This window comes from Salmo salar, unplaced genomic scaffold (genome assembly GCF_905237065.1).
Source record: "Salmo salar unplaced genomic scaffold, Ssal_v3.1, whole genome shotgun sequence".
Classification (NCBI taxonomy): domain Eukaryota; kingdom Metazoa; phylum Chordata; class Actinopteri; order Salmoniformes; family Salmonidae; genus Salmo; species Salmo salar.
Window position 1 is genome coordinate 87,423 of NW_025547857.1, and position 27,538 is coordinate 114,960.

At 38.4% G+C, this 27,538-nt stretch overlaps 1 protein-coding gene across 3 annotated transcripts in view; it reads left to right on the forward strand.

The window, feature by feature from the left end:
- Positions 1 to 27,538, forward strand: part of LOC106593919 (WD repeat domain phosphoinositide-interacting protein 2) — a 50,243-nt gene that overhangs the window by 12,653 nt on the left and 10,052 nt on the right. For 2 of the 3 annotated variants that reach the window (XM_045711659.1, XM_045711658.1), the window contains 3 exons: positions 1,521 to 1,617; positions 17,717 to 17,814; positions 21,264 to 21,356. In XM_045711659.1, the coding sequence (XP_045567615.1) occupies positions 1,521 to 1,617; positions 17,717 to 17,814; positions 21,264 to 21,356 (288 nt within the window). Of the gene's footprint in view, positions 1 to 1,520; positions 1,618 to 17,716; positions 17,815 to 21,263; positions 21,357 to 27,538 lie in introns of those variants that run through there. The other variant, XM_045711660.1, reaches the window with a different exon arrangement.

Sequence of the window (27,538 nt, forward strand, 5' to 3'; positions counted from 1 at the left end):
CTGTTAGCTAGCTAGCTAACGTTACGTGTATGATCTATGTAGTAATATTTTTTGTATATCAGAGCCATTTGCATTGCTAGTTATAGCTTAATGTTAGCTAGCTAGCTAACGTTACGTGTATGATGTGTGTAGTAATATTGTTTGTATATCAGAGACATTTGCATTGCTAGTTAAAGCGTCCTGTTAGCTAGCTAGCGAACATTTGAACCTGGTTGGTTAGCTACCTGCAGGGTAGTAACGTTATGAGTTGGGATTATGGTTTATTGTTTAGCTAGCTAGCTAAACGAAATACTCTACTATGCAGGAAACCATTTCACTACACTTTCTGTATCCTGTGTGACAAATCAACTGTGTCACATCCACAGGATACAGGGCTAGATAAAGCCCTGTAAAACAGACTGTAAACAAGGCAGGCTAGATAAAGCCCTGTAAAACAGACTGTAAACAAGGCAGGCTAGATAAAGCCCAGTAAAACAGACTGTAAACAAGGCAGGCTAGATAAAGCCCAGTTAAACAGACTGTAAACTCCTAGCTAGCTACGGCACTGAAGACAGGTGTGTTAAACTCCTAGCTAGCTACAACACTGAAGACAGGTGTGTTAAACTCCTAGCTAGCTACGACACTGAAGACAGGTGTGTTAAACTCCTAGCTAGCTACGACACTGAAGACAGGTGTGTTAAACTCCTAGCTAGCTACGACACTGAAGACAGGTGTGTTAAACTCCTAGCTAGCTACGACACTGAAGACAGGTGTGTTAAACTCCTAGCTAGCTACGACACTGAAGACAGGTGTGTTAAACTCCTAGCTAGCTACGACACTGAAGACAGGTGTGTTAAACTCCTAGCTAGCTACGACACTGAAGACAGGTGTGTTAAACTCCTAGCTAGCTACGACACTGAAGACAGGTGTGTTAAACTCCTAGCTAGCTACGACACTGAAGACAGGTGTGTTAAACTCCTAGCTAGCTACGGCACTGAGGACAGGTGTGTTAAACTCCTAGCTAGCTACGACACTGAAGACAGGTGTGTTAAACTCCTAGCTAGCTACGACACTGAAGACAGGTGTGTTAAACTCCTAGCTAGCTACGACACTGAAGACAGGTGTGTTAAACTCCTAGCTAGCTACGACACTGAAGACAGGTGTGTTTAACTCCTAGCTAGCTACGACACTGAAGACAGGTGTGTTAAACTCCTAGCTAGCTACGACACTGAAGACAGGTGTGTTAAACTCCTAGCTAGCTACGACACTGAAGACAGGTGTGTTAAACTCCTAGCTAGCTACGACACTGAGGACAGGTGTGTTAAACTCCTAGCTAGCTACGACACTGAAGACAGGTGTGTTAAACTCCTAGCTAGCTACGCCGTCGGTAGATACGCCCTGACAGACAGACAGACAGACAGACAGACAGACAGACAGACAGACAGACAGACAGACAGACAGACAGACAGACAGACAGACAGACAGACAGACAGACCAGACAGTAATATGTGATCGTGAGCAGGACTTTATGTTTGTTCCAGAGGCTGATAGTATGTCTGGAAGAGTCTCTGTACGTCCACAACATCAGAGACATGAAGGTCCTACACACCATCAGAGAGACTCCACCCAACCCCTCAGGTAAACACCTTCACCTACAGCTAAATCTACACCTTCACCTACAGCTAAATCTACACCTTCACCTACAGCTAAATCTACACCTTCACCTACTGCTAAATCTACACCTTCACCTACAGCTAAATCTACACCTTCACCTACAGCTAAATCTACACCTTCACCTACAGCTAAATCTACACCTTCACCTACAGCTAAATCTACACCTTATTAACCTACAGCTTAATCTACACCTTATTAACCTACAGCTAAATCTACACCTTCACCTACAGCTAAATCTACACCTTCACCTACAGCTAAATCTACACCTTCACCTACAGCTAAATCTACACCTTCACCTACAGCTAAATCTACACCTTCACCTACAGCTAAATCTACACCTTATTAACCTACTACTAAATCTACACCTTCACCTACAGCTAAATCTACACCTTCACCTACTGCTAAATCTACACCTTCACCTACAGCTAAATCTACACCTTCACCTACTGCTAAATCTACACCTTCACCTACAGCTAAATCTACACCTTCACCTACAGCTAAATCTACACCTACAGCTAAATCTACACCTTCACCTACAGCTAAATCTACACCTTCACCTACAGCTAAATCTACACCTTCACCTACAGCTAAATCTACACCTTATTAACCTACTACTAAATCTACACCTTATTAACCTACTACTAAATCTACACCTTATTAACCTACTACTAAATCTACACCTTCACCTACTGCTAAATCTACACCTTCACCTACAGCTAAATCTACACCTTATTAACCTACAGCTAAATCTACACCTTCACCTACAGCTAAATCTACACCTTCACCTACTGCTAAATCTACACCTTCACCTACTGCTAAATCTACACCTTCACCTACAGCTAAATCTACACCTTATTAACCTACTACTAAATCTACACCTTCACCTACAGCTAAATCTACACCTTCACCTACAGCTAAATCTACACCTTCACCTACAGCTAAATCTACACCTTCACCTACAGCTAAATCTACACCTTCACCTACAGCTAAATCTACACCTTCACCTACAGCTAAATCTACACCTTCACCTACAGCTAAATCTACACCTTATTAACCTACTACTAAATCTACACCTTATTAACCTACTACTAAATCTACACCTTATTAACCTACTACTAAATCTACACCTTATTAACCTACTACTAAATCTACACCTTATTAACCTACTACTAAATCTACACCTTATTAACCTACTACTAAATCTACACCTCATTAACCTACTACTAAATCTACACCTTATTAACCTACTACTAAATCTACACCTTATTAACCTACTACTAAATCTACACCTTATTAACCTACTACTAAATCTACACCTTATTAACCTACTACTAAATCTACACCTTATTAACCTACTACTAAATCTACACCTTATTAACCTGCTACTAAATCTACACCTTATTAACCTGCTACTAAATCTACACCTTATTAACCTGCTACTAAATCTACACCTTATTAACCTGCTACTAAATCTACACCTTATTAACCTACTACTAAATCTACACCTTATTAACCTACTACTAAATCTACACCTTATTAACCTACTACTAAATCTACACCTTATTAACCTACTACTAAATCTACACCTTATTAACCTGCTACTAAATCTACACCTTATTAACCTACTACTAAATCTACACCTTATTAACCTACTACTAAATCTACACCTTATTAACCTACTACTAAATCTACACCTTATTAACCTACTACTAAATCTACACCTTATTAACCTACTACTAAATCTACACCTTATTAACCTACTACTAAATCTACACCTTATTAACCTACTGCTAAATCTACACCTTATTAACCTGCTACTAAATCTACACCTTATTAACCTGCTACTAAATCTACACCTTATTAACCTGCTACTAAATCTACACCTTATTAACCTGCTACTAAATCTACACCTTATTAACCTACTACTAAATCTACACCTTATTAACCTACTACTAAATCTACACCTTATTAACCTACTGCTAAATCTACACCTTATTAACCTACTGCTAAATCTACACCTTATTAACCTACTGCTAAATCTACACCTTATTAACCTGCTACTAAATCTACACCTTATTAACCTGCTACTAAATCTACACCTTATTAACCTGCTACTAAATCTACACCTTATTAACCTGCTACTAAATCTACACCTTATTAACCTACTACTAAATCTACACCTTATTAACCTACTACTAAATCTACACCTTATTAACCTACTACTAAATCTACACCTTATTAACCTACTACTAAATCTACACCTTATTAACCTACTACTATATCTACACCTTGTTAACCTACTACTAAATCTACACCTTATTAACCTACTACTAAATCTACACCTTATTAACCTACTACTAAATCTACACCTTATTAACCTACTACTAAATCTACACCTTATTAACCTACTACTAAATCTACACCTTATTAACCTACTACTAAATCTACACCTTATTAACCTACTACTAAATCTACACCTCATTAACCTACTACTAAATCTACACCTCATTAACCTACTACTAAATCTACACCTCATTAACCTACTACTAAATCTACACCTCATTAACCTACTACTAAATCTACACCTCATTAACCTACTACTAAATCTACACCTTATTAACCTACTACTAAATCTACACCTTATTAACCTACTACTAAATCTACACCTTATTAACCTACTACTAAATCTACACCTTATTAACCTACTACTAAATCTACACCTTATTAACCTACTACTAAATCTACACCTTATTAACCTACTACTAAATCTACACCTTATTAACCTACTACTAAATCTACACCTTATTAACCTACTACTAAATCTACACCTTATTAACCTACTGCTAAATCTACACCTTATTAACCTACTGCTAAATCTACACCTTATTAACCTACTGCTAAATCTACACCTTATTAACCTACTGCTAAATCTACACCTTATTAACCTACTGCTAAATCTACACCTTATTAACCTACTGCTAAATCTACACCTTATTAACCTACTGCTAAATCTACACCTTATTAACCTACTGCTAAATCTACACCTCATTAACCTACTGCTAAATCTACACCTCATTAACCTACTACTAAATCTACACCTCATTAACCTGCTACTAAATCTACACCTTATTAACCTACTACTAAATCTACACCTTATTAACCTACTACTAAATCTACACCTCATTAACCTACTACTAAATCTACACCTCATTAACCTACTACTAAATCTACACCTTATTAACCTACTACTAAATCTACACCTTATTAACCTACTACTAAATCTACACCTTATTAACCTACTACTAAATCTACACCTTATTAACCTACTACTAAATCTACACCTCATTAACCTACTACTAAATCTACACCTCATTAACCTACTACTAAATCTACACCTCATTAACCTACTACTAAATCTACACCTCATTAACCTACTACTAAATCTACACCTCATTAACCTACTACTAAATCTACACCTCATTAACCTACTACTAAATCTACACCTCATTAACCTACTACTAAATCTACACCTCATTAACCTACTACTAAATCTACACCTTATTAACCTACTACTAAATCTACACCTTATTAACCTACTACTAAATCTACACCTTATTAACCTACTACTAAATCTACACCTCATTAACCTACTACTAAATCTACACCTCATTAACCTACTACTAAATCTACACCTCATTAACCTACTACTAAATCTACACCTTATTAACCTACTACTAAATCTACACCTTATTAACCTACTACTGAATCTACACCTTATTAACCTACTACTGAATCTACACCTTATTAACCTACTACTAAATCTACACCTCATTAACCTACTACTAAATCTACACCTCATTAACCTACTACTAAATCTACACCTTATTAACCTACTACTAAATCTACACCTTATTAACCTACTACTAAATCTACACCTTATTAACCTACTACTAAATCTACACCTTATTAACCTACTACTAAATCTACACCTCATTAACCTACTACTAAATCTACACCTCATTAACCTACTACTAAATCTACACCTTATTAACCTACACCTTATTAACCTACTACTAAATCTACACCTTATTAACCTACTACTAAATCTACACCTTATTAACCTACTACTAAATCTACACCTCATTAACCTACTACTAAATCTACACCTCATTAACCTACTACTAAATCTACACCTCATTAACCTACTACTAAATCTACACCTTATTAACCTACTACTAAATCTACACCTTATTAACCTACTACTGAATCTACACCTTATTAACCTACTACTGAATCTACACCTTATTAACCTACTACTAAATCTACACCTCATTAACCTACTACTAAATCTACACCTCATTAACCTACTACTAAATCTACACCTTATTAACCTACTACTAAATCTACACCTTATTAACCTACTACTAAATCTACACCTTATTAACCTACTACTAAATCTACACCTTATTAACCTACTACTAAATCTACACCTCATTAACCTACTACTAAATCTACACCTCATTAACCTACTACTAAATCTACACCTTATTAACCTACACCTTATTAACCTACTACTAAATCTACACCTCATTAACCTACTACTAAATCTACACCTCATTAACCTACTACTAAATCTACACCTCATTAACCTACTACTAAATCTACACCTTATTAACCTACTACTAAATCTACACCTTATTAACCTACTACTAAATCTACACCTTATTAACCTATTACTAAATCTACACCTTATTAACCTACTACTAAATCTACACCTTATTAACCTGCTACTAAATCTACACCTTATTAACCTGCTACTAAATCTACACCTCATTAACCTACTACTAAATCTACACCTCATTAACCTACTACTAAATCTACACCTTATTAACCTACTACTAAATCTACACCTTATTAACCTACTACTAAATCTACACCTTATTAACCTACTACTAAATCTACACCTTATTAACCTACTACTAAATCTACACCTTATTAACCTACTACTAAATCTACACCTCATTAACCTGCTACTAAATCTACACCTTATTAACCTACTACTAAATCTACACCTTATTAACCTACTACTAAATCTACACCTTATTAACCTACTACTAAATCTACACCTTATTAACCTACTACTAAATCTACACCTTATTAACCTACTACTAAATCTACACCTTATTAACCTACTACTAAATCTACACCTTATTAACCTACTACTAAATCTACACCTTATTAACCTACTACTAAATCTACACCTTATTAACCTACTACTAAATCTACACCTTATTAACCTACTACTAAATCTACACCTTATTAACCTACTACTAAATCTACACCTTATTAACCTACTACTAAATCTACACCTTATTAACCTACTACTAAATCTACACCTTATTAACCTACTGCTAAATCTACACCTTATTAACCTACTGCTAAATCTACACCTTATTAACCTACAGCTAAATCTACACCTTCACCTACAGCTAAATCTACACCTTCACCTACTGCTAAATCTACACCTTCACCTACTGCTAAATCTACACCTTCACCTACAGCTAAATCTACACCTTATTAACCTACTACTAAATCTACACCTTCACCTACAGCTAAATCTACACCTTCACCTACAGCTAAATCTACACCTTCACCTACAGCTAAATCTACACCTTCACCTACAGCTAAATCTACACCTTCACCTACAGCTAAATCTACACCTTCACCTACAGCTAAATCTACACCTTCACCTACAGCTAAATCTACACCTTATTAACCTACTACTAAATCTACACCTTATTAACCTACTACTAAATCTACACCTTATTAACCTACTACTAAATCTACACCTTATTAACCTACTACTAAATCTACACCTTATTAACCTACTACTAAATCTACACCTTATTAACCTACTACTAAATCTACACCTTATTAACCTACTACTAAATCTACACCTTATTAACCTACTACTAAATCTACACCTTATTAACCTACTACTAAATCTACACCTTATTAACCTACTACTAAATCTACACCTTATTAACCTACTACTAAATCTACACCTTATTAACCTACTGCTAAATCTACACCTTATTAACCTACTGCTAAATCTACACCTTATTAACCTACTGCTAAATCTACACCTCATTAACCTACTGCTAAATCTACACCTCATTAACCTACTACTAAATCTACACCTCATTAACCTGCTACTAAATCTACACCTTATTAACCTACTACTAAATCTACACCTTATTAACCTACTACTAAATCTACACCTTATTAACCTACTACTAAATCTACACCTTATTAACCTACTACTAAATCTACACCTTATTAACCTACTACTAAATCTACACCTTATTAACCTACTACTAAATCTACACCTTATTAACCTACTACTAAATCTACACCTTATTAACCTGCTACTAAATCTACACCTTATTAACCTACTACTAAATCTACACCTTATTAACCTGCTACTAAATCTACACCTTATTAACCTGCTACTAAATCTACACCTTATTAACCTACTACTAAATCTACACCTTATTAACCTACTACTAAATCTACACCTTATTAACCTACTACTAAATCTACACCTTATTAACCTACTACTAAATCTACACCTTATTAACCTACTACTAAATCTACACCTCATTAACCTACTACTAAATCTACACCTCATTAACCTACTACTAAATCTACACCTCATTAACCTACTACTAAATCTACACCTCATTAACCTACTACTAAATCTACACCTCATTAACCTACTACTAAATCTACACCTCATTAACCTACTACTAAATCTACACCTCATTAACCTACTACTAAATCTACACCTCATTAACCTACTACTAAATCTACACCTCATTAACCTACTACTAAATCTACACCTCATTAACCTACTACTAAATCTACACCTTATTAACCTACTACTAAATCTACACCTTATTAACCTACTACTAAATCTACACCTTATTAACCTACTACTAAATCTACACCTTATTAACCTACTACTAAATCTACACCTTATTAACCTACTACTAAATCTACACCTTATTAACCTACTACTAAATCTACACCTTATTAACCTACTACTAAATCTACACCTTATTAACCTACTACTAAATCTACACCTTATTAACCTACTGCTAAATCTACACCTTATTAACCTACTGCTAAATCTACACCTTATTAACCTACTGCTAAATCTACACCTTATTAACCTACTGCTAAATCTACACCTTATTAACCTACTGCTAAATCTACACCTTATTAACCTACTGCTAAATCTACACCTTATTAACCTACTGCTAAATCTACACCTTATTAACCTACTGCTAAATCTACACCTCATTAACCTACTGCTAAATCTACACCTCATTAACCTGCTACTAAATCTACACCTTATTAACCTGCTACTAAATCTACACCTTATTAACCTACTACTAAATCTACACCTCATTAACCTACTACTAAATCTACACCTCATTAACCTACTACTAAATCTACACCTTATTAACCTACTACTAAATCTACACCTTATTAACCTACTACTAAATCTACACCTTATTAACCTACTACTAAATCTACACCTTATTAACCTACTACTAAATCTACACCTTATTAACCTACTACTAAATCTACACCTCATTAACCTACTACTAAATCTACACCTCATTAACCTACTACTAAATCTACACCTCATTAACCTACTACTAAATCTACACCTCATTAACCTACTACTAAATCTACACCTCATTAACCTACTACTAAATCTACACCTCATTAACCTACTACTAAATCTACACCTCATTAACCTACTACTAAATCTACACCTCATTAACCTACTACTAAATCTACACCTTATTAACCTACTACTAAATCTACACCTTATTAACCTACTACTAAATCTACACCTTATTAACCTACTACTAAATCTACACCTTATTAACCTACTACTAAATCTACACCTTATTAACCTACTACTAAATCTACACCTCATTAACCTACTACTAAATCTACACCTCATTAACCTACTACTAAATCTACACCTTATTAACCTACTACTAAATCTACACCTTATTAACCTACTACTGAATCTACACCTTATTAACCTACTACTGAATCTACACCTTATTAACCTACTACTGAATCTACACCTTATTAACCTACTACTAAATCTACACCTCATTAACCTACTACTAAATCTACACCTCATTAACCTACTACTAAATCTACACCTTATTAACCTACTACTAAATCTACACCTTATTAACCTACTACTAAATCTACACCTTATTAACCTACTACTAAATCTACACCTTATTAACCTACTACTAAATCTACACCTCATTAACCTACTACTAAATCTACACCTCATTAACCTACTACTAAATCTACACCTTATTAACCTACACCTTATTAACCTACTACTAAATCTACACCTTATTAACCTACTACTAAATCTACACCTCATTAACCTACTACTAAATCTACACCTCATTAACCTGCTACTAAATCTACACCTTATTAACCTACTACTAAATCTACACCTTATTAACCTACTACTAAATCTACACCTTATTAACCTATTACTAAATCTACACCTTATTAACCTACTACTAAATCTACACCTTATTAACCTGCTACTAAATCTACACCTTATTAACCTGCTACTAAATCTACACCTCATTAACCTACTACTAAATCTACACCTCATTAACCTACTACTAAATCTACACCTTATTAACCTACTACTAAATCTACACCTTATTAACCTACTACTAAATCTACACCTTATTAACCTACTACTAAATCTACACCTTATTAACCTACTACTAAATCTACACCTTATTAACCTGCTACTAAATCTACACCTCATTAACCTGCTACTAAATCTACACCTTATTAACCTACTACTAAATCTACACCTTATTAACCTACTACTAAATCTACACCTTATTAACCTACTACTAAATCTACACCTTATTAACCTACTACTAAATCTACACCTTATTAACCTACTACTAAATCTACACCTTATTAACCTACTACTAAATCTACACCTTATTAACCTACTACTAAATCTACACCTTATTAACCTACTACTAAATCTACACCTTATTAACCTACTACTAAATCTACACCTTATTAACCTACTGCTAAATCTACACCTTATTAACCTACTGCTAAATCTACACCTTATTAACCTACTGCTAAATCTACACCTTATTAACCTACTGCTAAATCTACACCTTATTAACCTACTGCTAAATCTACACCTTATTAACCTACTACTAAATCTACACCTTATTAACCTACTACTAAATCTACACCTTATTAACCTACTACTAAATCTACACCTTATTAACCTACTGCTAAATCTACACCTTATTAACCTACTGCTAAATCTACACCTTATTAACCTACTGCTAAATCTACACCTCATTAACCTACTGCTAAATCTACACCTCATTAACCTACTACTAAATCTACACCTCATTAACCTGCTACTAAATCTACACCTTATTAACCTACTACTAAATCTACACCTTATTAACCTACTACTAAATCTACACCTTATTAACCTACTACTAAATCTACACCTTATTAACCTACTACTAAATCTACACCTTATTAACCTACTACTAAATCTACACCTTATTAACCTGCTACTAAATCTACACCTTATTAACCTACTACTAAATCTACACCTTATTAACCTGCTACTAAATCTACACCTTATTAACCTACTACTAAATCTACACCTTATTAACCTGCTACTAAATCTACACCTTATTAACCTGCTACTAAATCTACACCTTATTAACCTACTACTAAATCTACACCTTATTAACCTACTACTAAATCTACACCTTATTAACCTACTACTAAATCTACACCTTATTAACCTACTACTAAATCTACACCTTATTAACCTACTACTAAATCTACACCTCATTAACCTACTACTAAATCTACACCTCATTAACCTACTACTAAATCTACACCTCATTAACCTACTACTAAATCTACACCTCATTAACCTACTACTAAATCTACACCTCATTAACCTACTACTAAATCTACACCTCATTAACCTACTACTAAATCTACACCTCATTAACCTACTACTAAATCTACACCTCATTAACCTACTACTAAATCTACACCTCATTAACCTACTACTAAATCTACACCTCATTAACCTACTACTAAATCTACACCTTATTAACCTACTACTAAATCTACACCTTATTAACCTACTACTAAATCTACACCTTATTAACCTACTACTAAATCTACACCTTATTAACCTACTACTAAATCTACACCTTATTAACCTACTACTAAATCTACACCTTATTAACCTACTACTAAATCTACACCTTATTAACCTACTACTAAATCTACACCTTATTAACCTACTGCTAAATCTACACCTTATTAACCTACTGCTAAATCTACACCTTATTAACCTACTGCTAAATCTACACCTTATTAACCTACTGCTAAATCTACACCTTATTAACCTACTGCTAAATCTACACCTTATTAACCTACTGCTAAATCTACACCTTATTAACCTACTGCTAAATCTACACCTTATTAACCTACTGCTAAATCTACACCTCATTAACCTACTGCTAAATCTACACCTCATTAACCTGCTACTAAATCTACACCTTATTAACCTGCTACTAAATCTACACCTTATTAACCTACTACTAAATCTACACCTCATTAACCTACTACTAAATCTACACCTCATTAACCTACTACTAAATCTACACCTTATTAACCTACTACTAAATCTACACCTTATTAACCTACTACTAAATCTACACCTTATTAACCTACTACTAAATCTACACCTCATTAACCTACTACTAAATCTACACCTTATTAACCTACTACTAAATCTACACCTCATTAACCTACTACTAAATCTACACCTCATTAACCTACTACTAAATCTACACCTCATTAACCTACTACTAAATCTACACCTCATTAACCTACTACTAAATCTACACCTCATTAACCTACTACTAAATCTACACCTCATTAACCTACTACTAAATCTACACCTCATTAACCTACTACTAAATCTACACCTCATTAACCTACTACTAAATCTACACCTTATTAACCTACTACTAAATCTACACCTTATTAACCTACTACTAAATCTACACCTTATTAACCTACTACTAAATCTACACCTTATTAACCTACTACTAAATCTACACCTTATTAACCTACTACTAAATCTACACCTCATTAACCTACTACTAAATCTACACCTCATTAACCTACTACTAAATCTACACCTTATTAACCTACTACTAAATCTACACCTTATTAACCTACTACTGAATCTACACCTTATTAACCTACTACTGAATCTACACCTTATTAACCTACTACTGAATCTACACCTTATTAACCTACTACTAAATCTACACCTCATTAACCTACTACTAAATCTACACCTCATTAACCTACTACTAAATCTACACCTTATTAACCTACTACTAAATCTACACCTTATTAACCTACTACTAAATCTACACCTTATTAACCTACTACTAAATCTACACCTTATTAACCTACTACTAAATCTACACCTCATTAACCTACTACTAAATCTACACCTCATTAACCTACTACTAAATCTACACCTTATTAACCTACACCTTATTAACCTACTACTAAATCTACACCTTATTAACCTACTACTAAATCTACACCTCATTAACCTACTACTAAATCTACACCTCATTAACCTACTACTAAATCTACACCTTATTAACCTACTACTAAATCTACACCTTATTAACCTACTACTAAATCTACACCTTATTAACCTATTACTAAATCTACACCTTATTAACCTACTACTAAATCTACACCTTATTAACCTGCTACTAAATCTACACCTTATTAACCTGCTACTAAATCTACACCTCATTAACCTACTACTAAATCTACACCTCATTAACCTACTACTAAATCTACACCTTATTAACCTACTACTAAATCTACACCTTATTAACCTACTACTAAATCTACACCTTATTAACCTACTACTAAATCTACACCTTATTAACCTACTACTAAATCTACACCTTATTAACCTGCTACTAAATCTACACCTCATTAACCTGCTACTAAATCTACACCTTATTAACCTACTACTAAATCTACACCTTATTAACCTACTACTAAATCTACACCTTATTAACCTACTACTAAATCTACACCTTATTAACCTACTACTAAATCTACACCTTATTAACCTACTACTAAATCTACACCTTATTAACCTACTACTAAATCTACACCTTATTAACCTACTACTAAATCTACACCTTATTAACCTACTACTAAATCTACACCTTATTAACCTACTACTAAATCTACACCTTATTAACCTACTGCTAAATCTACACCTTATTAACCTACTGCTAAATCTACACCTTATTAACCTACTGCTAAATCTACACCTTATTAACCTACTGCTAAATCTACACCTTATTAACCTACTGCTAAATCTACACCTTATTAACCTGCTACTAAATCTACACCTTATTAACCTGCTACTAAATCTACACCTTATTAACCTGCTACTAAATCTACACCTTATTAACCTGCTACTAAATCTACACCTTATTAACCTGCTACTAAATCTACACCTTATTAACCTACTACTAAATCTACACCTTATTAACCTACTACTAAATCTACACCTTATTAACCTACTACTAAATCTACACCTTATTAACCTACTACTAAATCTACACCTTATTAACCTACTACTAAATCTACACCTTATTAACCTACTACTAAATCTACACCTTATTAACCTACTACTATATCTACACCTTATTAACCTACTACTAAATCTACACCTTATTAACCTACTACTAAATCTACACCTTATTAACCTACTACTAAATCTACACCTTATTAACCTACTACTAAATCTACACCTTATTAACCTACTACTAAATCTACACCTTATTAACCTACTACTAAATCTACACCTTATTAACCTACTACTAAATCTACACCTTATTAACCTACTACTAAATCTACACCTCATTAACCTACTACTAAATCTACACCTCATTAACCTACTACTAAATCTACACCTCATTAACCTACTACTAAATCTACACCTTATTAACCTACTACTAAATCTACACCTCATTAACCTACTACTAAATCTACACCTTATTAACCTACTACTAAATCTACACCTTATTAACCTACTACTAAATCTACACCTTATTAACCTACTACTAAATCTACACCTTATTAACCTACTACTAAATCTACACCTTATTAACCTACTACTAAATCTACACCTTATTAACCTACTACTAAATCTACACCTTATTAACCTACTACTAAATCTACACCTTATTAACCTACTACTAAATCTACACCTTATTAACCTACTACTAAATCTACACCTTATTAACCTACTACTAAATCTACACCTTATTAACCTACTGCTAAATCTACACCTTATTAACCTCTACTGCTAAATCTACACCTTATTAACCTACTGCTAAATCTACACCTTATTAACCTACTGCTAAATCTACACCTTATTAACCTACTGCTAAATCTACACCTTATTAACCTACTGCTAAATCTACACCTTATTAACCTACTGCTAAATCTACACCTTATTAACCTACTGCTAAATCTACACCTTATTAACCTACTGCTAAATCTACACCTTATTAACCTACTGCTAAATCTACACCTCATTAACCTGCTGCTAAATCTACACCTTATTAACCTGCTACTAAATCTACACCTTATTAACCTGCTACTAAATCTACACCTTATTAACCTACTACTAAATCTACACCTCATTAACCTACTACTAAATCTACACCTTATTAACCTACTACTAAATCTACACCTTATTAACCTACTACTAAATCTACACCTTATTAACCTACTACTAAATCTACACCTTATTAACCTACTACTAAATCTACACCTTATTAACCTACTACTAAATCTACACCTTATTAACCTACTACTAAATCTACACCTTATTAACCTACTACTAAATCTACACCTCATTAACCTACTACTAAATCTACACCTCATTAACCTACTACTAAATCTACACCTCATTAACCTACTACTAAATCTACACCTCATTAACCTACTACTAAATCTACACCTCATTAACCTACTACTAAATCTACACCTTATTAACCTACTACTAAATCTACACCTTATTAACCTACTACTAAATCTACACCTTATTAACCTGCTACTAAATCTACACCTTATTAACCTACTACTAAATCTACACCTTATTAACCTACTACTGAATCTACACCTTATTAACCTACTACTGAATCTACACCTTATTAACCTACTACTGAATCTACACCTTATTAACCTATTACTAAATCTACACCTTATTAACCTACTACTAAATCTACACCTTATTAACCTACTACTAAATCTACACCTTATTAACCTACTACTAAATCTACACCTTATTAACCTACTACTAAATCTACACCTTATTAACCTACTACTAAATCTACACCTTATTAACCTACTACTAAATCTACACCTTATTAACCTAGTACTAAATCTACACCTTATTAACCTAGTACTAAATCTACACCTTATTAACCTACTACTAAATCTACACCTTATTAACCTACTACTAAATCTACACCTTATTAACCTACTACTAAATCTACACCTTATTAACCTACTACTAAATCTACACCTTAACCTACTACTAAATCTACACCTTATTAACCTACTACTAAATCTACACCTTATTAATCTACTACTAAATCTACACCTTATTAACCTACTACTAAATCTACACCTTATTAACCTACTACTAAATCTACACCTTATTAACCTACTACTAAATCTACACCTTATTAACCTACTACTAAATCTACACCTTATTAACCTACTACTAAATCTACACCTTCTGTAATAACTGTGTGTTCTCTCCCCAGGGCTGTGTGCTCTGTCCTCCTGTAATAACTGTGTGTTCTCTCCCCAGGGCTGTGTGCTCTGTCCTCCTGTAATAACTGTGTGTTCTCTCCCCGGGGCTGTGCGCTCTGTCCTCCTGTAATAACTGTGTGTGCTCTGTCCTCCTGTAATAACTGTGTGTTCTCTCCCCAGGGCTGTGTGCTCTGTCCTCCTGTATAATAACTGTGTGTGCTCTGTCCTCCTGTAATAACTGTGTGTTCTCTCCCCAGGGCTGTGTGCTCTGTCCTCCTGTAATAACTGTGTGTGCTCTGTCCTCCTGTAATAACTGTGTGTTCTCTCCCCGGGGCTGTGTGCTCTGTCCTCCTGTATAATAACTGTGTGTTCTCTGTCCTCCTGTATAATAACTGTGTGTTCTCTCCCCGGGGCTGTGCGCTCTGTCCTCCTGTATAATAACTGTGTGTTCTCTCCCCAGGGCTGTGTGCTCTGTCCTCCTGTATAATAACTGTGTGTTCTCTCCCCAGGGCTGTGTGCTCTGTCCTCCTGTATAATAACTGTGTGTTCTCTCCCCAGGGCTGTGTGCTCTGTCCTCCTGTAATAACTGTGTGTTCTCTCCCCGGGGCTGTGTGCTCTGTCCTCCTGTAATAACTGTGTGTGCTCTGTCCTCCTGTATAATAACTGTGTGTTCTCTGTCCTCCTGTAATAACTGTGTGTTCTCTCCCCAGGGCTGTGTGCTCTGTCCTCCTGTAATAACTGTGTGTTCTCTCCCCAGGGCTGTGTGCTCTGTCCTCCTGTAATAACTGTGTGTTCTCTCCCCAGGGCTGTGTGCTCTGTCCTCCTGTATAATAACTGTGTGTGCTCTGTCCTCCTGTATAATAACTGTGTGTTCTCTCCCCAGGGCTGTGTGCTCTGTCCTCCTGTATAATAACTGTGTGTTCTCTCCCCGGGGCTGTGCGCTCTGTCCTCCTGTAATAACTGTGTGTGCTCTGTCCTCCTGTATAATAACTGTGTGCGCTCTGTCCTCCTGTATAATAACTGTGTGTTCTCTCCCCAGGGCTGTGCGCTCTGTCCATCAGTAGCGATAACTGCTACTTGGCTTATCCCGGCAGCGCTACGATCGGAGAGGTCCAGGTGTTCGACACGGTCAATCTGGTACGGCACACACACACACACACACACACACACACACACACACACACACACGACACACAGACACACACACAGACACACACACACACACACACACACACACACACACACACACACACACACACACAGACACACAGACACACACACAGACACACACTCACGTTGAAGATGGCTAGCTCTACTACACACTGTACGCTGTTTCAGTCTCTCTGTGTGTTTATATCTGTGTTTCCAGAGAGCAGCCAACATGATCCCAGCCCATGACAGTTCAGTCTCTCTCTGTGTGTGTTTATATCTGTGTTTCCAGAGAGCAGCCAACATGATCCCAGCCCATGACAGTTCAGTCTCTCTGTGTTTATATCTGTGTTTCCAGAGAGCAGCCAACATGATCCCAGCCCATGACAGTTCAGTCTCTCTCTGTGTGTTTATATCTGTGTTTCCAGAGAGCAGCCAACATGATCCCAGCCCATGACAGTTCAGTCTCTCTGTGTGTTTATATCTGTGTTTCCAGAGAGCAGCCAACATGATCCCAGCCCATGACAGTTCAGTCTCTCTGTGTGTTTATATCTGTGTTTCCAGAGAGCAGCCAACATGATCCCAGCCCATGACAGTTCAGTCTCTCTCTGTGTGTTTATATCTGTGTTTCCAGAGAGCAGCCAACATGATCCCAGCCCATGACAGTTCAGTCTCTCTCTGTGTGTGTTTATATCTGTGTTTCCAGAGAGCAGCCAACATGATCCCAGCCCATGACAGTTCAGTCTCTCTCTGTGTGTGTTTATATCTGTGTTTCCAGAGAGCAGCCAACATGATCCCAGCCCATGACAGTTCAGTCTCTCTCTCTGTGTGTTTATATCTGTGTTTCCAGAGAGCAGCCAACATGATCCCAGCCCATGACAGTTCAGTCTCTCTCTGTGTGTTTATATCTGTGTTTCCAGAGAGCAGCCAACATGATCCCAGCCCATGACAGTTCAGTCTCTCTGTGTGTGTTTATATCTGTGTTTCCAGAGAGCAGCCAACATGATCCCAGCCCATGACAGTTCAGTCTCTCTCTGTGTGTTTATATCTGTGTTTCCAGAGAGCAGCCAACATGATCCCAGCCCATGACAGTTCAGTCTCTCTCTCTGTGTGTTTATATCTGTGTTTCCAGAGAGCAGCCAACATGATCCCAGCCCATGACAGTTCAGTCTCTCTGTGTGTTTATATCTGTGTTTCCAGAGAGCAGCCAACATGATCCCAGCCCATGACAGTTCAGTCTCTCTCTCTGTGTGTTTATATCTGTGTTTCCAGAGAGCAGCCAACATGATCACAGCCCATGACAGTTCAGTCTCTCTCTGTGTGTTTATATCTGTGTTTCCAGAGAGCAGCCAACATGATCCCAGCCCATGACAGTTCAGTCTCTCTCTGTGTGTTTATATCTGTGTTTCCAGAGAGCAGCCAACATGATCCCAGCCCATGACAGTTCAGTCTCTCTCTGTGTGTTTATATCTGTGTTTCCAGAGAGCAGCCAACATGATCCCAGCCCATGACAGTTCAGCTCTCTCTGTGTGTTTATATCTGTGTTTCCAGAGAGCAGCCAACATGATCCCAGCCCATGACAGTTCAGTCTCTCTGTGTGTTTATATCTGTGTTTCCAGAGAGCAGCCAACATGATCCCAGCCCATGACAGTTCAGTCTCTCTGTGTGTTTATATCTGTGTTTCCAGAGAGCAGCCAACATGATCCCAGCCCATGACAGTTCAGTCTCTCTCTGTGTGTTTATATCTGTGTTTCCAGAGAGCAGCCAACATGATCCCAGCCCATGACAGTTCAGTCTCTCTCTGTGTGTTTATATCTGTGTTTCCAGAGAGCAGCCAACATGATCCCAGCCCATGACAGTTCAGTCTCTCTCTGTGTGTTTATATCTGTGTTTCCAGAGAGCAGCCAACATGATCACAGCCCATGACAGTTCAGTCTCTCTCTGTGTGTTTATATCTGTGTTTCCAGAGAGCAGCCAACATGATCCCAGCCCATGACAGTTCAGTCTCTCTCTGTGTGTTTATATCTGTGTTTCCAGAGAGCAGCCAACATGATCCCAGCCCATGACAGTTCAGTCTCTCTGTGTGTTTATATCTGTGTTTCCAGAGAGCAGCCAACATGATCCCAGCCCATGACAGTTCAGTCTCTCTCTGTGTGTTTATATCTGTGTTTCCAGAGAGCAGCCAACATGATCCCAGCCCATGACAGTTCAGTCTCTCTCTCTGTGTGTGTTTATATCTGTGTTTCCAGAGAGCAGCCAACATGATCCCAGCCCATGACAGTTCAGTCTCTCTCTGTGTGTTTATATCTGTGTTTCCAGAGAGCAGCCAACATGATCCCAGCCCATGACAGTTCAGTCTCTCTCTGTGTGTTTATATCTGTGTTTCCAGAGAGCAGCCAACATGATCCCAGCCCATGACAGTTCAGTCTCTCTCTGTGTGTTTATATCTGTGTTTCCAGAGAGCAGCCAACATGATCCCAGCCCATGACAGTTCAGTCTCTCTCTGTGTGTTTATATCTGTGTTTCCAGAGAGCAGCCAACATGATCCCAGCCCATGACAGTTCAGTCTCTCTCTGTGTGTTTATATCTGTGTTTCCAGAGAGCAGCCAACATGATCCCAGCCCATGACAGTTCAGTCTCTCTCTGTGTGTTTATATCTGTGTTTCCAGAGAGCAGCCAACATGATCCCAGCCCATGACAGTTCAGTCTCTCTCTGTGTTTATATCTGTGTTTCCAGAGAGCAGCCAACATGATCCCAGCCCATGACAGTTCAGTCTCTCTCTCTGTGTGTTTATATCTGTGTTTCCAGAGAGCAGCCAACATGATCCCAGCCCATGACAGTTCAGTCTCTCTCTGTGTGTTTATATCTGTGTTTCCAGAGAGCAGCCAACATGATCCCAGCCCATGACAGTTCAGTCTCTCTGTGTGTTTATATCTGTGTTTCCAGAGAGCAGCCAACATGATCCCAGCCCATGACAGTTCAGTCTCTCTCTGTGTGTTTATATCTGTGTTTCCAGAGAGCAGCCAACATGATCCCAGCCCATGACAGTTCAGTCTCTCTCTGTGTGTTTATATCTGTGTTTCCAGAGAGCAGCCAACATGATCCCAGCCCATGACAGTTCAGTCTCTCTCTGTGTGTTTATATCTGTGTTTCCAGAGAGCAGCCAACATGATCCCAGCCCATGACAGTTCAGTCTCTCTCTGTGTGTTTATATCTGTGTTTCCAGAGAGCAGCCAACATGATCCCAGCCCATGACAGTTCAGTCTCTCTCTGTGTGTTTATATCTGTGTTTCCAGAGAGCAGCCAACATGATCCCAGCCCATGACAGTTCAGTCTCTCTGTGTGTGTTTATATCTGTGTTTCCAGAGAGCAGCCAACATGATCCCAGCCCATGACAGTTCAGTCTCTCTCTGTGTGTTTATATCTGTGTTTCCAGAGAGCAGCCAACATGATCCCAGCCCATGACAGCCCATTAGCAGCCGTTGTGTTCGACGCCAGCGGATCCAAACTGGCCACAGCCTCGGAGAAGGTGGGGACACATTAAACTGTTACACTGAACTACTGAGGTGGTGTCAGCCGGTCCCTCTGCCCCGACCCTTAACCCCCGACCCTTAACCCCGACCCTTAACCCCCGACCCTTAACCTCGACCCTTAACCCCGACCCTTAACCCCGACCCTAACCCCGACCCTTAACCCTGACCCTTAACCCTGACCCTTAACCAACCGACCCTTAACCCCGACCCTTAACCCTACTGTTGTGTAATGTATCCTTGTGATCTGATAGGGGACGGTAATGTGTAATGTGATCTGATAGGGGACGGTAATGTGTAATGTGATCTGATAGGGGACGGTAATGTGTAATGTGATCTGATAGGGGACGGTAATGTGTAATGTGATCTGATAGGGGACGGTAATGTGTAATGTGATCTGATAGGGGACGGTAATGTGTAATGTGATCTGATAGGGGACGGTAATGTGTAATGTGATCTGATAGGGGACGGTAATGTGTAATGTGATCTGATAGGGGACGGTAATGTGTAATGTGATCTGATAGGGGACGGTAATGTGATCTGATAGGGGACGGTAATGTGATCTGATAGGGGACGGTAATGTGATCTGATAGGGGACGGTAATGTGTAATGTGATCTGATAGGGGACGGTAATGTGTAATGTGATCTGATAGGGGACGGTAATGTGTAATGTGATCTGATAGGGGACGGTAATGTGTAATGTGATCTGATAGGGGACGGTAATGTGTAATGTGATCTGATAGGGGACGGTAATGTGTAATGTGATCTGATAGGGGACGGTAATGTGTAATGTGATCTGATAGGGGACGGTAATGTGTAATGTGATCTGATAGGGGACGGTAATGTGTAATGTGATCTGATAGGGGACGGTAATGTGTAATGTGATCTGATAGGGGACGGTAATGTGTAATGTGATCTGATAGGGGACGGTAATGTGTAATGTGATCTGATAGGGGACGGTAATGTGTAATGTGATCTGATAGGGGACGGTAATGTGTAATGTGATCTGATAGGGGACGGTGTAATGTGATCTGATAGGGGACGGTAATGTGTAATGTGATCTGATAGGGGACGGTAATGTGTAATGTGATCTGATAGGGGACGGTAATGTGTAATGTGATCTGATAGGGGACGGTAATGTGTAATGTGATCTGATAGGGGACGGTAATGTGTAATGTGATCTGATAGGGGACGGTAATGTGTAATGTGATCTGATAGGGGACGGTAATGTGTAATGTGATCTGATAGGGGACGGTAATGTGTAATCTGTGATCTGATAGGGGACGGTAATGTGTAATGTGATCTGATAGGGGACGGTGTAATGTATCGATAGGGACGGTAATGTATGTGATCTGATAGGGGACGGTAATGTGTAATGTGATCTGATAGGGGACGGTAATGTAATGTGATCTGATAGGGGACGGTAATGTGTAATGTGATCTGATAGGGGACGGTAATGTGTAATGTGATCTGATAGGGGACGGTAATGTGTAATGTGATCTGATAGGGGACGGTAATGTGTAATGTGATCTGATAGGGGACGGTAATGTGTAATGTGATCTGATAGGGGACGGTAATGTGTAATGTGATCTGATAGGGGACGGTAATGTGTAATGTGATCTGATAGGGGACGGTAATGTGTAATGTGATCTGATAGGGGACGGTAATGTGTAATTGTGATCTGATAGGGGACGGTAATGTGTAATGTGATCTGATAGGGGACGGTAATGTATGTAATGTGATCTGATAGGGGACGGTAATGTGTAATGTGATCTGATAGGGGACGGTAATGTGTAATGTGATCTGATAGGGGACGGTAATGTGTAATGTGATCTGATAGGGGACGGTAATGTGTAATGTGATCTGATAGGGGACGGTAATGTGTAATGTGATCTGATAGGGGACGGTAATGTGTAATGTGATCTGATAGGGGACGGTAATGTGTAATGTGATCTGATAGGGGACGGTAATGTGTAATGTGATCTGATAGGGGACGAAGTAATGTGATCTGATAGGGGACGGTAATGTGTAATGTGATCTGATAGGGGACGGTAATGTGTAATGTGATCTGATAGGGGACGGTAATGTGTAATGTGATCTGATAGGGGACGGTAATGTGTAATGTGATCTGATAGGGGACGGTAATGTGTAATGTGATCTGATAGGGGACGGTAATGTGTAATGTGATCTGATAGGGGACGGTAATGTGTAATGTGATCTGATAGGGGACGGTAATGTGTAATGTGATCTGATAGGGGACGGTAATGTGTAATGTGATCTGATAGGGGACGGTAATGTGTAATGTGATCTGATAGGGGACGGTAATGTGTAATGTGATCTGATAGGGGACGGTAATGTGTAATGTGATCTGATAGGGGACGGTAATGTGCTGGGGGCGGTAATGTGATCTGATAGGGGACGAGTAATGTGATCTGATAGGGGACGGTAATGTGTAATGTGATCTGATAGGGGACGGTAATGTGTAATGTGATCTGATAGGGGACGGTAATGTGATCTGATAGGGGACGGTAATGTGTAATGTGATCTGATAGGGGACGGTAATGTGTAATGTGATCTGATAGGGGACGGTAATGTGTAATGTGATCTGATAGGGGACGGTAATGTGTAATGTGATCTGATAGGGGACGGTAATGTGTAATGTGATCTGATAGGGGACGGTAATGTGTAATGTGATCTGATAGGGGACGGTAATGTGTAATGTGATCTGATAGGGGACGGTAATGTGTAATGTGATCTGATAGGGGACGGTAATGTGTAATGTGATCTGATAGGGGACGGTAATGTGTAATGTGATCTGATAGGGGACGGTAATGTGTAATGTGATCTGATAGGGGACGGTAATGTGTAATGTGATCTGATAGGGGACGGTAATGTGATCTGATAGGGGACTGAGGCGCGGTAATGTGTAATGTGATCTGATAGGGGACGGTAATGTGTAATGTGATCTGATAGGGGACGGTAATGTGTAATGTGATCTGATAGGGGACGGTAATGTGTAATGTGATCTGATAGGGGACGGTAATGTGTAATGTGATCTGATAGGGGACGGTAATGTGTAATGTGATCTGATAGGGGACGGTAATGTGTAATGTGATCTGATAGGGGACGGTAATGTGTAATGTGATCTGATAGGGGACGGTAATGTGTAATGTGATCTGATAGGGGACGGTAATGTGTAATGTGATCTGATAGGGGACGGTAATGTGTAATGTGATCTGATAGGGGACGGTAATGTGTAATGTGATCTGATAGGGGACGGTAATGTGTAATGTGATCTGATAGGGGACGTGTAATGTGATCTGATAGGGGACGGTAATGTGATCTGATAGGGGACGGTAATGTAATGTGATCTGATAGGGGACGGTAATGTGTAATGTGATCTGATAGGGGACGGTAATGTGTAATGTGATCTGATAGGGGACGGTAATGTAATGTGATCTGATAGGGGACGGTAATGTGTAATGTGATCTGATAGGGGACGGTAATGTGTAATGTGATCTGATAGGGGACGGTAATGTGTAATGTGATCTGATAGGGGACGGTAATGTGTAATGTGATCTGATAGGGGACGGTAATGTGTAATGTGATCTGATAGGGGACGGTAATGTGTAATGTGATCTGATAGGGGACGGTAATGTGTAATGTGATCTGATAGGGGACGGTAATGTGTAATGTGATCTGATAGGGGACGGTAATGTGTAATGTGATCTGATAGGGGACGGTAATGTGTAATGTGATCTGATAGGGGACGGTAATGTGTAATGTGATCTGATAGGGACGGTAATGTGATCTGATAGGGACGTAGTGTAATGTGATCTGATAGGGGACGGTAATGTGTAATGTGATCTGATAGGGGACGGTAATGTGACGATACGGTAATGTGAATGTGATCTGATAGGGGACGGTAATGTGTAATGTGATCTGATAGGGGACGGTAATGTGTAATGTGATCTGATAGGGGACGGTAATGTGTAATGTGATCTGATAGGGGACGGTAATGTGTAATGTGATCTGATAGGGGACGGTAATGTATAATGTGATCTGATAGGGGACGGTAATGTGTAATGTGATCTGATAGGGGACGGTAATGTGTAATGTGATCTGATAGGGGACGGTAATGTGTAATGTGATCTGATAGGGGACGGTAATGTGTAATGTGATCTGATAGGGGACGGTAATGTAATGTGATCTGATAGGGGACGGTAATGTGTAATGTGATCTGATAGGGGACGGTAATGTGTAATGTGATCTGATAGGGGACGGTAATGTGTAATGTGATCTGATAGGGGACGGGTGTAATGTGATCTGATAGGGGACGGTAATGTGTAATGTGATCTGATAGGGGACGGTAATGTGTAATGTGATCTGATAGGGGACGGTAATGTGTAATGTGATCTGATAGGGGACGGTAATGTGTAATGTGATCTGATAGGGGACGGTAATGTGTAATGTGATCTGATAGGGGACGGTAATGTGTAATGTGATCTGATAGGGACGGTAATGTGTAATGTGATCTGATAGGGGACGGTAATGTGTAATGTGATCTGATAGGGGACGGTAATGTGTAATGTGATCTGATAGGGGACGGTAATGTGTAATGTGATCTGATAGGGGACGGTAATGTGTAATGTGATCTGATAGGGGACGGTAATGTGTAATGTGATCTGATAGGGGACGGTAATGTGTAATGTGATCTGATAGGGGACGGTGTGTAATGTGATCTGATAGGGGACGGTAATGTGTAATGTGATCTGATAGGGGACGGTAATGTGTAATGTGATCTGATAGGGGACGGTAATGTGTAATGTGATCTGATAGGGGACGGTAATGTGTAATGTGATCTGATAGGGGACGGTAATGTGTAATGTGATCTGATAGGGGACGGTAATGTGTAATGTGATCTGATAGGGGACGGTAATGTGTAATGTGATCTGATAGGGGACGGTAGTGTAATGTGATCTGATAGGGGACGGTAATGTGTAATGTGATCTGATAGGGGACGGTAATGTGTAATGTGATCTGATAGGGGACGGTAATGTGTAATGTGATCTGATAGGGGACGGTAATGTGTAATGTGATCTGATAGGGGACGGTAATGTGTAATGTGATCTGATAGGGGACGGTGGTGTGTAATGTGATCTGATAGGGGACGGTAATGTGTAATGTGATCTGATAGGGGACGGTAATGTGTAATGTGATCTGATAGGGGACGGTAATGTGTAATGTGATCTGATAGGGGACGGTAATGTGTAATGTGATCTGATAGGGGACGGTAGTGTGTAATGTGATCTGATAGGGGACGGTAATGTGTAATGTGATCTGATAGGGGACGGTAATGTGTAATGTGATCTGATAGGGGACGGTAATGTGTAATGTGATCTGATAGGGGACGGTAATGTGTAATGTGATCTGATAGGGGACGGTAATGTGTAATGTGATCTGATAGGGGACGGTAATGTGTAATGTGATCTGATAGGGGACGGTGTGTAATGTGATCTGATAGGGGACGGTAATGTGTAATGTGATCTGATAGGGGACGGTAATGTGTAATGTGATCTGATAGGGGACGGTAATGTGTAATGTGATCTGATAGGGGACGGTAATGTGTAATGTGATCTGATAGGGGACGGTAATGTGTAATGTGATCTGATAGGGGACGGTAATGTGTAATGTGATCTGATAGGGGACGGTAATGTGTAATGTGATCTGATAGGGGACGGTAATGTAATGTGATCTGATAGGGGACGGTAATGTGTAATGTGATCTGATAGGGGACGGTGATGTGTAATGTGATCTGATAGGGGACGGTAATGTGTAATGTGATCTGATAGGGGACGGTAATGTGTAATGTGATCTGATAGGGGACGGTAATGTGTAATGTGATCTGATAGGGGACGGTAATGTGTAATGTGATCTGATAGGGGACGGTAATGTGTAATGTGATCTGATAGGGGACGGTAATGTGTAATGTGATCTGATAGGGGACGGTAATGTGTAATGTGATCTGATAGGGGACGGTAATGTGTAATGTGATCTGATAGGGGACGGTAATGTGTAATGTGATCTGATAGGGGACGGTAATGTGTAATGTGATCTGATAGGGGACGGTAATGTGTAATGTGATCTGATAGGGGACGGTAATGTAATGTGATCTGATAGG